Source organism: Besnoitia besnoiti (genome assembly GCF_002563875.1).
Source record: "Besnoitia besnoiti strain Bb-Ger1 chromosome Unknown contig00007, whole genome shotgun sequence".
NCBI classification, from domain to species: Eukaryota; Apicomplexa; class Conoidasida; order Eucoccidiorida; family Sarcocystidae; genus Besnoitia; species Besnoitia besnoiti.
The window spans coordinates 3,279,383-3,292,122 of NW_021703915.1; the positions used below are offsets into that span (position 1 = coordinate 3,279,383).

General features: G+C 58.7%; 2 protein-coding genes across 2 annotated transcripts; both read right to left on the reverse strand.

Moving 5' to 3' along the window:
- Positions 1–43: 43 nt before the first annotated feature.
- BESB_074590 (uncharacterized protein) lies at positions 44–3,509 on the reverse strand (the record flags this gene model as incomplete). The annotated part of the gene is made up of 2 exons (XM_029365832.1): positions 44–1,555; positions 2,184–3,509. The coding sequence occupies 2 exons, from the start codon at positions 3,507–3,509 to the stop codon at positions 44–46; spliced, it is 2,838 nt and encodes a 945-aa protein (XP_029218316.1).
- Positions 3,510–3,724: 215 nt separating this feature from the next.
- On the reverse strand, positions 3,725–12,627 carry BESB_074600 (uncharacterized protein; the record flags this gene model as incomplete). Its single annotated transcript, XM_029365833.1, has 5 exons — positions 3,725–5,404; positions 5,823–7,419; positions 7,640–7,695; positions 8,264–9,703; positions 10,003–12,627. 5 exons carry the CDS (start codon positions 12,625–12,627, stop codon positions 3,725–3,727), a joined length of 7,398 nt encoding a protein of 2,465 aa, XP_029218317.1.
- Between the last annotated feature and the right edge of the window lie 113 nt (positions 12,628–12,740).

Sequence of the window (12,740 nt, forward strand, 5' to 3'; positions counted from 1 at the left end):
TCCGCACTGGTCTGCCGTACATGGGAGCATGGGGATTGGGTATTCAAGACTTGGTGCTCAATTTCGTCTTGTAGAAAATGAAGTGGGAACAACAGAACGGGCTCGACGCCAAAGCTTGCCTCCCAGCCCGCGAGCGATTCCTCCAACAGTGGGCTAGCAAGGTGGACTTGGGGGCGACGCCCGTTTTCGGGGCTCCAATTGCATCACCAGCAGCTGCGCTGCAACGAGCGTGAGACAGAGGCTGTGCCGCCGCCACCGGGGCGCTTGAATATGGGCACGATAAACTGTCTCCACCTGCTGCATGATCACCAGGAAGTACTGCGCTGTGGTCTTCGTCTGCCATTCTCTGTGACCATTTCGCGCCTAGAGTGCGGCGCGTCTCGTGGCAACTTCTCCGAGACATGCTGCGTAGCTCATTGGCGACGACGGCGCGGGGTAGAAGCCACGTGAGAGGTAAATTGACGAACCCGCCATTTGCGTCAGCTAGCAGCGGGACCACCGCTGAGTTGGTGAGCTCATCGCCGCTTGCCTGGGCTGGGACAGGCAGCAAAAGGGCAGATCCCAGGTGTGTAGACGGAATGCTACGATTGTTTTCCATGCAGAGTCCAGCACCGGGATTCAGAGACGGGCCAGATGGCGAGTGGCGTCGCAAGTTGACAGCCGAGGGCGACGCGCCTGGCAGCAGTGTGTCTACCTGTCGGGAGGTGCTATCAGCGTTGATAACGGCCGACCATCGCTCGCCAGGCAAGCCTAATGCCGGTATCCCTCGAGTCGCGGGCTTTGGTTCTTCTACCGCTGCTGCCGGATCTGAGCTGTCGCCTCGCTGAGCGGCAACGCCAGCCGGTCGTAGGGGTGCTAGTGGTGACGTCCGCAGAATCCTTGAGGTGGTTGTGCAGGCGCCGGTGTCTGTTCCATGCGCTTGCAATTCTTGCCAGTCCGTCTCGTCCAACACTTTCCCGCAACTTCCACTGCGGAGAGCCGATAAGCCCACGTATGTCCTATGTGTTGTGTTAGGCTGCGCCTCCTCCTCATCTTCCCGGGTAGCGTCATGGCTCTCGGGCTGCAGGCGTTGTGCAGCGAATTCGCCCGGCACGCTCCCGGTGCTTTTGCTGGTGCCTTGGCTTCCGTTTCTGTGCCCAGCAGGACGCACCAGTAGCCGCCAGCACACTGGCTCTCCAGCGCTGGTGACGGCTCGATCGAGCTGTGCATCCCTTCGAGGCGATGCGAACAAGCAATGAGTTATACAACTCGAATCGGGACCCAGCGAGACATCGCCGGTAGCAGGCAGACGCTGGCACGTCTCGTTGGGGATGCTGCACGCGCTCTCTGTGGCTGCTGGTGTAGGCGAGATGTCGAGACCACTGTGCGGGAGCCCCCGACACTCATCCAGCTCACTGTAAGAGTTCGCGAAAGCGTCAGACGAACCGCCGTAGACACGCGGCGAGGAGGCACCCGTTCGCTGCGTCTTCAGCTCGTCCCCGGTGCTCTTCGGTTCCACCACCATGGAACCTGCGGTTGCTGCGGCCAGACGCGCCACGTTGGGATGTGGAAGAATCTGAACCCAAGCACACGACAGAAGTGAAACGTATACGTTCGACAGAACGCGTGACACAGGGGAAAGAACACATGTGAAGGTCATGACAGAAAAACGAAAGCGAGGAAACCTGAAGGGTGACGTAGCATAAGGTGGTGGCGAACAGGACGATCCACTAAGTCATAACCACGCATTCCAGGAGTCTTTCCCCGGGCTTGGGAGCTTGAGATGGCATCGTGTGAATCTGCTATGCGTAGGCCGATAGTCGTGTGAAGCGCACGCCCGCGTGCGAGCATAGGCGCTGCTGGCTGTTGGCTGCACGCAGACTTCAGCGGCACTTCAAAGCTTTGGTAGAGGATCCAGGACGAAACACAACACGATGCTTTGTGGATAGCCACACAGCATCGCGGTGGGGTGCAGTAGATATATATGGATCGGGCGTGTGCTGGTGTCATGTAGATCTAAACGAATGATGGCGGAGCTTGCTAGGCCTGTAGCCTGCATGGTCTTATAAGTTTTCTTGCTTGCATACCAGCAGGGGGATGCTCGAATGATTTCTGACGCAGACCATGGAGGACAGGTGAAGGTGAAAAGTCTGCAGGTGGGAAACGAAAACCGTCCTAGCAAGGAGTCGAACGCGGGCCGTCACCTCCGGTGGCTTGAGGCTCTCAGTCGTTGCAGATGGCAGACTTGGGGCTCGCCCGGATAACCCCCCACTCGTAGCTCTTCTTCCATACGTCAGACGATTCAGCAAGCGATTATTTCTGTCCGAGTCTGAGCGCCGCCCACTTCCTTGCTCATCTCTCAATAATGTGTGCCGCAACGCGTGCCGGTTCGGTAAACCAGACTGATGGTTCCACTCCACTGTATCATGGGAGAATGGAATCGCCTCGTCCTCGTCGAGGAACCTGTCGCCACCAGACCCTAAGGGTCCGTGACGTAACAGTGGCCTCATGGAGACGTCATCATGCCATGCCTTTCCCTCCCGCTGCTGCTCTCCACAGAGTCCGTCGCTTTCCCCGCTGCCATCGGCGTGGCGCCTCATCTGTGGGAGGGAGATGGGAAGGTGCCTAACATCAACATGCGACGAGTTTAGCACGAAGTCACCAATCTCGAAGGTCAGCCCTAGCAGCTCCATACGGATGGCGATTGGTAGAATGCGAGCGTCCTCATCTTGTGGCAGAATGAGACTCTGTCCAGCGGGAACGCGCCTCCAGTCAACGGCCCACGCTCCGCGTGGGTCTTGCATAGCGCTGGCACTCCGCTCTAAGCTTCGCAGAGTCCCACTGCGTTGCACAGACGACGCGGACGACGAGGTGTGAGCAGGTTCTGTCTCGCGTGACGCCTCCTGTCTCTTGCCGTTTGGTACGACCCCTTCTCCATCCACATCCAGCCGTTCAGTGGCGCGACGCTTCAAAACGCCATCGGCTGGAGGTATTGCATTGTCTCTACGGCTGCGACGAAGCGGATCACGCTTCGCGCCGTCCACTCCAGGTCCCGAAGCAGGGGACTGGGCAGTGACGGTCTGCGTATCGCCTTGAAGACACTCTGCTCCTGTCACCTCGTTCGCCATGTGAGGTGAGTGACGAGAATCAAGAGAGGAACTTGGCGGGTCTTTGTCTTCCTCCGAGAGGTCACTGAGGCCGCCGTCAACATCGGGCCGTTCACGTGGATGCCTGAAACGTTTTTCCTCGTCTGTGATGTCTCCTCGTGGCCGCTCGCGATCCTCATATGGAACTTCTCGGCGTTCGCCAGCGGTCTTGTCCTCTTCTTTCTCTCCCCTACGCCGGCGGTTGCCCTCGCTCGGCTCGCTTCCTGTCATGCCTGTGGGTCTCTGCGCCAGCCCCGCGGGCGACTGCGACGCGTGGAGCGCCAAAGCGTCCGTGTGAAGCTGACTCGATAGGCCCGTCGAAGGCCGTGATCGACTTCCTAGAGAAAGGGATATCAGGAATGACGAGCTAGACGTTGTCTGCATGGTTTTAGAGGACAACGCACTCGATGATGTGTCATTCCAGCCGCTGCGCCGCTCTCTTTGTTGGGGCAGCATGTATTCACCGCGGTTGTAAAATCGGTGGCCTCCGAGTTCATGGCTCTCTCGGAGTGCCTTGAATTCGGGTTCTCTGGCTGCTGTGAGCAACCTGTCGCCACAGGCCGTCCAAGTGAAGACGCGCACCAGCAGAGGCTGCCCCGTCAGGTTCCACAGCCTTGGGACGGCGTCATCGATCGTCGCAATATCCTCGCAGCCGAGGAAAGCATTTGCCGCGGGGGGCTGTCTCTCGGTGCATCCGCCTGACGGTACAACTCCGGCGGCGTGTGCGTTTGCTGAATTTCTTCGATATCCGGACGGATGTCTGACTCTCCTATCTTGAGATTCCCCGACGGGTCTTGTGCGAGACGCCCCAACGCGCGTATGTTCTTCTCTTCGCATGATTCCGCATGCTCCCTCACGTGTCCATCCTTGTTTGCGGCGTGCCAGCCCCCGATCCTGGGACCAACGGCTTCACGTCCTCTTTCTCCCTCCATGCTCTGGAGCAGAGGATCACGCCAGGAACGAAGGCGCCCATCCTGTACATCAATCCCGGCAGAAGACAGCAGTGAGGGACGCGCCGCCGCACCGCCGAGAGACCGAAAGAAAGCTTGAAGCAGAACTTTCCGTACTATGAAAGGAGTGCACCCTCGCGATGCATGCAGTGGGATTGAGGCAGAATCGACGGCGGCAGCCATGAGCGACAAAGCGCAAGGCTTCGAGGACGGAGCAGAAGATATTAGACGGGTACAACGATGCTTTGCCTCGCCCTCCATCTGAACACCACTGTTGTCACCGTCATGCGCGTTTGGAGAGACTACGCAGCTATGGTAGCGCCGGCAGAGGGCAGATTTCAAACGCTTCCGCCCATCGTCGACTGCATCTGCTGTTTCGACGAACGCGTCCATAACTAGAGGTGCAACGGTGACGTTGAGCCACGAAAAGCGCGTCAGGAAGCGGACTTCTGCATCTGCTGAGTCCTCTTTGCTGTCGCCATCCCGCTGCGCACGTCGCTGTCCAGCCGCACTGGATTTCGGCGGTGTCGGTCGGCGCCCCATTGTCTCCATAACGAGCCGCGGCGCTCGGCTAGGAACCGAGAGGAACGTTGGGCGCTTGTCTATCTGGACTGTTTTCGCCTTGCCCTCTTCTGCATTGGCTTCATCTTCGTGGGCGCCCGCCTCATCCGCGGTTCGACTGGAGCCATTGGGGGGCTTGCGTTTGCCCTGGAAGGCTGCCAAATGCCAGCCAAACTTGTCCACGTTCCGGCTATCTCGTCGACCAGATAGCGGCACTTCCCCTGTGTGATTCCTTGGGTCGCTTGGAAACCTTGCTCTGCATGCCTGCCCCTCTCCCACACGATGTAGTGCACTGCCGACGATGCTGCTACTCCAACGGCCGTCTCCCTTGGTGATCGCTGCATCGTGCTCCACCCTGCGACTCCCAGCAGACGACTGAGGCGCCCCTTGCTTCTCAACCAACCGGGCGGATATACTCGCGTCGGCTTCGGATCTCTGTGCTAGCTTCTGACGGCTCTCACAGACGAAAGAAGGGGACAGCACTTTGTCAGTCGACGAGGCAACTCGACTTCCTCGTCCTGCCCAAGCATCCGGTCGAAGCAGGGGATTCCGATCAACGGTGGTGTGTGAGGCAGCCACATGCGCCAGAGGCATACGATGCGGAGAGGCAGCCTGTGTGTGTCCCGACATTAACCGGGATGACGATGAAGGCAGTGAAGCATGCGAAGAAACTAAATGCGTGTAGCCGCGTGCAGAAGCCGCTGGGAAGTCTCCAAGAGGGTGGCGGAAAGACGGTAAAGCGGGTTGTAGGTGGGTAAGAGGCGGGCGCTGAATAAGCGACAGGGAGATACAGGATGCAGGCAGTCGTCTACTGGAGCATCTCAACGCTCCAGGCTGCTCATACGCAACGCCACGATGAGAAGCGAACGCACGTGCAGCTTCCAGTTGACAGAACCAGCCAAATGACATTTGCCGCTTGCGGCGCATTGCAACAGCGGAAAAAGGCAATCGTATCGGCGAGGAAATCTCCCACGCACTCGCGCATGAAAGGCTACCCATGCAACGATAGGGAAACGGATGTGTGTGCAGATGTAATGTATAAGTGCATTGTCAAATGTTTCAGCAGCTGCGAACCGCGAGCGTTGGCGCGAGTGGCAAATCTCAATCCGATGCGCGAGCTTTTTTCCTTGCTTATACGCGATTTGCTCTGCCTCATGTAGCTGACGTTTTGTGAGTTGAAGCTTACATGAGTGAATGCCACGTCCCACGCCCACGGCTCCACCACGCTTTCTTCTGTCATTGTAGGCCTGTGGACGACGTCAATAGAGACGACGAGTGTCAGTCGGCCTGTAATATAAGGCCTTATCGTCTCTGTCTGCGTGCCCATCTTCAGGCTTTCGTCGCTTGTCTCCTCGAAAGCACACGCATAGCTCGATCCGTCCCGTTGGCACTCTTCTGCCACGCTACTCTCCGTCTGTCGTTGCTCTCCTGCGTCTTTCGCATTCTCCATTTTACGGCGTCGCCTGCCTTCTTTCCTGGGGTCTCTCGCAGGTTCCTGCTCGTCTGTAAAGGACTTCGAGGCCTCCGCCGCAAGTGTGCACTCGTGTTGCGGATCGCCTGAGCTTGGTACAGGGCAATCGGGGGAAGATGGAGAACCGCCGGCCCCGTCTGGGGTCTCATGTGTGTTCACGGCAGCGCTGACATTTATCGCTTGCGTGCGAAGCCGCCGTGCCAAGGCCCCAAAAGGTGTGGGGCGCGGTCGACAGCGTCCTGAACGGGAAGCTGCTTGTACGACTCCAGAGACAGCAGGGGAAGCCTGGACCCCGGCTCCCGCGTCGTCTAGTCTTTTTTTCCCATCCTGTCCTCGTGCTGCCTTCCGGAGTTGCGGCCTTCGAAGCGAGGAGGTGTTCAGCGAAAGGGACAAGAACGGATTGCGTTTCGTCCGTTGTGCGGTCGCGAACGAAGCTGGACGACTCTCATAAAGGGAGAAAGACAGGGACGAACCTGTCGACGAGCCACTGCGGAGAGATTGTCGTCGTCCCTTCATGCCACGCTCCCTTCCAGTCGTCTTTTCATGCTGCCCGGCGCCCGCTGCGTCTGCTAAGCGCCCGTGGGTCCCCCGTCGCCACTTTAGCGAGCTCAGCAATCCTGGAGTCCAACGCAGCCTCTTTAGTCTCCCTCTGAGCGGGGCGTCGATCCGGTGACAGCCCTGAGCTGCGGCAGCTTGAGACTCAGCGGACGCGCGGGGCCACGTGCCCTGGGCAGGGCGGAGACCCGCGTGACTCACCCGTTCGTGCGGCGTAGTTGTGCGCCTCCCCTCACGCGACGGGTCGTATGGTGGTGTGAGCTGGCGCTGGGAATGTGCATCCCAGTCCTCACTCTTAGACGCGTCACTCAGGTCCGACGAGTCCGCGCTCGGATCCTCCTTCTGGTCTGAATCCTTTGCCTGCTCTCGTGTTATGAACTCCTGACGAGGTGCCCGCCCCGGCCCTGCGGCAGGTATGCTCGCCTCCACCGGAAGCTCCACGAAGGGCTTAGGGACAACCCGATCCCATCTCTGCTTTCTCTTGGCGTCTCCGTTCCGTTGTGCCGATCGTCGAAGCGCTCCATCGGCGGATCGATTTCTCTCCACAGAGGGCGCGGACGGGGATGCCGGGCGCGTGATCCAGTTGCCGGTTGCGATGTATGGCCCTGTAGACCATTCCTGGTCTAGGCCCCGTGTCTCACGTTGAATGGTGCCCAGGCTCGCGGCGAGAGACAGTCCGAGGGGGGGGAACGAGCCAGGGGTGAACGAAGGCGATTCGAAAGACTTTTGTTCGCACAGCCACAACCGCGAATTCGGTCTGAAAGGAAGGGCGAACACATGCGGGTTTCGTGGGTTAGCGATATGGATAGGGAGAACGGAAGTGAATGCCAGCACGCCTTCCGATTGCTCCCGAGGGACGTGCTCCGAGTTAGATATCTGCCTTTTTTTTAACACTCTGTATTTCTTCTCTTTGCGATGTATCTCATATCGACATGCGTGTGTCTCATGTCGTTCTCCCCCAGTGTCGTGTCTCTGACCTATGCATTTCCTTTTGTGACCGTGGTACCGTCCATGACATTCCGCCTCTCGTTGACTGTTGCAGAACACAGGAAAGACAGTCGCCGCTCCAAGTGATGTATCAACTCTGGCTAAATCCATACAGCTTACCTCTTTGCAAACGTCGCACAAACGTCTTCTACGGTTATGCGAATAGAGATAGCGCATATGCGAATACACTCAATTCTCAGGCGCATTTCAACAGTACCCGCAGCCCCGCCTAAGCTGCCCCATATAATGTCCAAGATGGATAACTTTGCTTGTTCGTGCGGTTTCTCCCCTGGGCGCGGTATCTTTATCTTCTGCCCCTCGTCATCCTCTGTCAATTTCTGTCGACGCCAGTGACCTTCCAGTCTTCGCTTATCAACGTTGTCACGGTCTTGTCTCGAACGCACAGCAGTACGCTCTCTGGCGAGATGGAGTTCCCCTGGATATGAATTATTGTGGGGGTTTGAAGGCGTCAGCAGAGACGAAACTTCAGACGAAGATAGCTGAAAGTTCGAGTTACCGCGCGTCTCTCGCATTCCGCAGCTCTCCGCCGCATCGCTCCTCTGTGTAGTGCTTCGTCCTTTTCTGTGCAGTAGGGCGCTTGGGGTATTTTTCACCTCCCGGATTCGGTCCAGCTGTTCCGTGCGCTGTGACACAGTATCACTCATCACTCCCCGCATTTCAACATCTGCGTCTATATACAATTGCCCGGCCTCTTTGCACTCTCGTACATCACGAGAATACGAATCGCAGCGTCCCCTTCCTACCCTTTCACCCGCCCTCTGGGAGGTCCCTGTTTCTGCACGTGCGCCGTCTCTTGTTGGTTCACAGCTGTCGGCTTCGACACTCTCCAACGGTCTTCGACCGGCGTCACGTTGCCTCAGGTCAATCGTCTTTGCGCGAGGAACGTCCGATGAAGATGCACGCGGGTTTGCGCATCTTCGGTGCCCCCCCTGTCGGCATCCTTCGCCCTCGTGCTCACGAGAGGTTCTTGAGGGCCCTTTTGCGCTATCCAGCTGTAACCGGACTGATGGCAGTGTTTCTGAGTGTGCGCACGCCGAATGCGGTGCGGCCGAACGGAACGAGTGAGACAGGTCGCTTCCAAGTCCTGTTAGTTTCTTCGATTCCCTCGCATGTCTCCCTCTGCCACACGTGCAGGCGTCGGGGCTACTCGCCGACCCGTCGGGGCCGTCCACACGATGGGTCTCGTCGGACAGACCGGTCGCGCGACCGCTCGTTCCTGCCGCATTCTTCGAGGGGCTCCCGGTCTGTCCCTGGTCGGGGCACGAGTCCCCTGGAGGGTCACCGGCGGGCGTGTGTGAGCGGCCAGCGCGAGTGTCCTGCAGATTGGCGAGTTTGTCCACGCTGCTGGTTCTATTCGCAAGCCGTCCCACTCCTGTAGACACCAGCTCTTGCTTGGAGACAGTTTCTCGACCGTGGGGCGCCTCCCGCGATGGAAGCGGGCCCGCGTGCTGAGCGTCGTATGTCAAGGCAGATCTCATCACACGGTCGCCTAGAGTCAGGGCGCTGTGAAGCAGTGCGCGCGCAGCTTGCCTGGTGGCATTCCCCCGGGCGGATGCCGCGTGGAAAGGCGATGAATCGCTAGGCATCAACACCAGGTCTTGCTGTTGCCGGCTTCCTCGTCGGTTCGCAGGAGAAGAAGGAGTAGAGGAAGGGCGAAAAAAAGCCGAGATCGGATTCTTCCTCCGAAAGAGGTAACGCTCTCCGCAGTAGGCCTCCGAGTCGCTCACAACCGCTCGTCTCCCGCTGCGTTCGGTGCACCGTTGAAGGCGCTCGCACGAGTCAGCAGGAGAGGCGGAGAGAGAGCCCGAAGATCGTGGATGATCCGCCGGTCTTTCACGCCGCGTTGGGCATGGACTCAGCAAAGGTGAGAGCAACGACCAACGTTTACTTGAGGTGGAGGCGGTCTCGCAGGGTTCGAATGAATCGCTGCCGCCTTCGGCGGCAGGACCAGGCGTGGTGACATGTTCAAGGAACGCCAAGAAAACAACCGAGAGGGCACGCAGATGAGCCAGATCATCACCCGAAATGGACACCTACGCGCACAGCCAGAAAGCGAGAAGACCATAGAGAGATGGAGGGTGTGGTGTGCCGAAGCGCTGCCTTCGCAGAAATCCGTGTTAGAGCTTCTATAAATGTCCTAGCTCCTGTACTCTGCCGGATCTAAGGCCATCGCCAAAGCGCCTATGGTCTTCTGGGCTACCTCATATCGCAGAGACGACAGCGCTCCGAGCGCCTTCACGACTCTGTTTCAACTCTTGCCCCAAACGAGATGCGTCCCTCTCGCGTCCCGCATAACATCTACTGTTTTCGACGACCGTGGAGAAAAGCTTACCACCACTGGATCAACATCGATCTCGACTCCGAACGCGACTTCCTGTTGTCTTTCCTTCAGTCTTGCAGGACTACGAGCCCTGTCCCGAGGGACGCCTGCCCCTCGCGCTTCGCTGCCGAGCTGCGCCGCACGCTTTGCATCGTAAAACATGCCTGATGTCCTTGCATCGGCCTGCGTTGCCTCGCGCGGAGCAGGAGACCGCCACATGCTCCCAATTCGCACCGTCGTCCTTCCGTCCTCGGGCGCATCACAGTGCCTTTCTGGCGCCTCGTCAGCCACGGAAATGGTGTCCTCTCCATCCTTCTGAGTTCCATCACTCATGGGCTCACTGAAGCTCTCTTCTTTTTCAGCAGACATCTCCTTCGCCGGGCAACTCTTAGAGCGGGTGCCACAGCCGCTGCTTTGTCGATACGTGTCCCCTGTGTCTGTCTCTGTGCCTTCAACTTTTGCGTGTCTCATGTGTGTTCTCCGCTCGCCTCTCAGCAGTCGGGATTGACCTTGTCGTCCCAAAAGAAGTACCAGAACGGCGGCACCAGCACATGCCGCCGACGGCGTCCCCACGTGGTTGCTGCCGCGTCGGAGTCCACCAGTCACAGGGCGTGGCAGGTACGCGGCACCTGGCCTTTGCAGGGTTTGAGGGTAAGGCATGAGCGACTCTTCGGATGTGCCCGCAGCCGCTCGCTTGGCGGCTGCAACTCCATGCATCATTTTCCGCTCTTCCATGGGCGCCTTCTGCACATGGCCTCTTTGTGCCTCCTCCAGTGAACATGGGCGCCGACGCGCTTGGTTGTATGCTCCTGGGGCAGCGCTGGACGAGGTTTTCGACAGGCGCTCCCCTTCATATACCTGGAAGTTGGAATCGGTGCTCCCGTGGAGCGGCGGCGACGTGTCGAACGGCACCGCGCATGTCAGAAGCGGTTCGTTTTTCTGATTTTGGAGAAGACGCGCCCCCAGCCGCACTGCAAAGCCATAGGCCAGTACGCGTCGTGAAGCTGTCCTCAGCCACGCAAATCCTTGAACGCCCTGCGCAAGTGTGCTAACTTCACTGATGGCGTCTTCGAGTTCACCCTGAAGAGGCACACCGCGGCTTAGCCCGTCCGCAGTCGCGCGTCTGCAGTCCGCGAGAAATGACGACAGCTCACTTGTCCCTCTGGATCTGACGCCGGTTTTTTCTTCGTATGTAGATTGGATTCTCCCATCGAGAGCTCTCACCACGTTGAGACTGTCGTCCACCTCTCCCGTCCTATGTCTTCCTCTTTCTCCGTTGCTTGCTCCCTGAGCGGCCTGCCAATGGGTCCAGTCGCTGCCACTCACCTTGGCGCCTCCTAAAATGCCAGGAGCCTCCCTACAGCGCGACAATCTTCGAGAGCAGTTTCCGCGACATTTCAGTGGCGACTGTGGTCTTTGCCCGTGCCAAAGATTGGCGATCAAACGTGCTCGCGATGCGGCGGAGGGCCGTGGCAACAGATCTGCGCCGCTGGACCAATGAAGGCTCTGCGAACGGGGGGGCGCGCGCTCGTGGGCCAGGATAGACCTTTTGTGAGAGGCAGCATGAAAAGGCGAAACTAGCGTGATGCTGGCGTGTGAAAGAGAAACGCGTAGTGCTTGGTTGTTTGCCCGAATATTGGCACATTTGATCCCAGCTCTCACGTCCTTGCCCGACTTCCGGTTCGTCTCATATCGGCGCGGTGAAGGTAACCCCGCGTTGTCCCGATGACGAAATGAAACGCTCTTTGTCCAGTCAGCAGGACGAGGGGCACCAAACGATCCCGCACACGCTTGTGGCGTTTCTCCTTGAATGCGTCCACTTTGCAAGAGACTGCTGGGTCCGCGTTTCTGCGTCTCCAACTCGTCCATCCAGGCACTAGTGCCACACGTCTGTTGAAAGGAAGCATGCAGGCCAAAGGTGAGGAGAAGAGATGGTGACGCCGTACCAGCTTGCGCCCTGGACGGCGAACGCACCGACATCGGGGGAAGGATGACGGGCGGCACGATGGAGGTAGATGCTTGCGCGTGAAGTCCGAGAGTCGAACCAGGCAGCTGTGCATGCTGTCGAGCTCCTTCGAGTAGGCAGAACGGCGCTGACTTTAACCGCGCGCACCGCAAACGTTGTGCGTCTGCCGGGACTGTGGAGGATCCGGGAGGCTTCGAAAGCATATTTAACACCCGAGACTTGCCCTGGAACTGAGACTGCGACGGCAGCAATTCGCGTCGAGGTTGGACCGTGCCACAGGCAGCAGAAGAGGAAAGGGAAGCAGCAAGCTGTCTGCCTTGCTCCGACTGAGGACGCGAGTTTTCATCGAGGCGCACAAGCGGTGGTTTTGTGGCGCTCGGTTTCCTACTACGCGCCGCGAACGAACCGCCGCGTCCGGCGACCGTGGCAGAGATGAGTGGTCGCAGGTGTGGTGGATACGGCGACGATGCCACGCAAGGCAGAAGGCACTCCACGTGCAGAAAGGAGGCTTGCGCGGCCACAGACCACTTAAAGGGAAAGTACACATTTGTGGCATGCAGATCGGCCGCTCGCCTGAGAGTCGTGTCCGCTGTCTGGCTTCGCGGTGATCCACGCGCCCACGAGCCAGCACCCAGGTGCTGCCGAAGGGTGGACCCGGGCAGAGTTCCCATAGACGATGGAGTACTCTTTCGAGTTGCACAAGCTTCACCATCGGGCGAGCGAGTGTTTTTTGCCATGACATGTTTTGAAGGCCTGCTTGCAGAGCCACTGGCACACTGTCTTC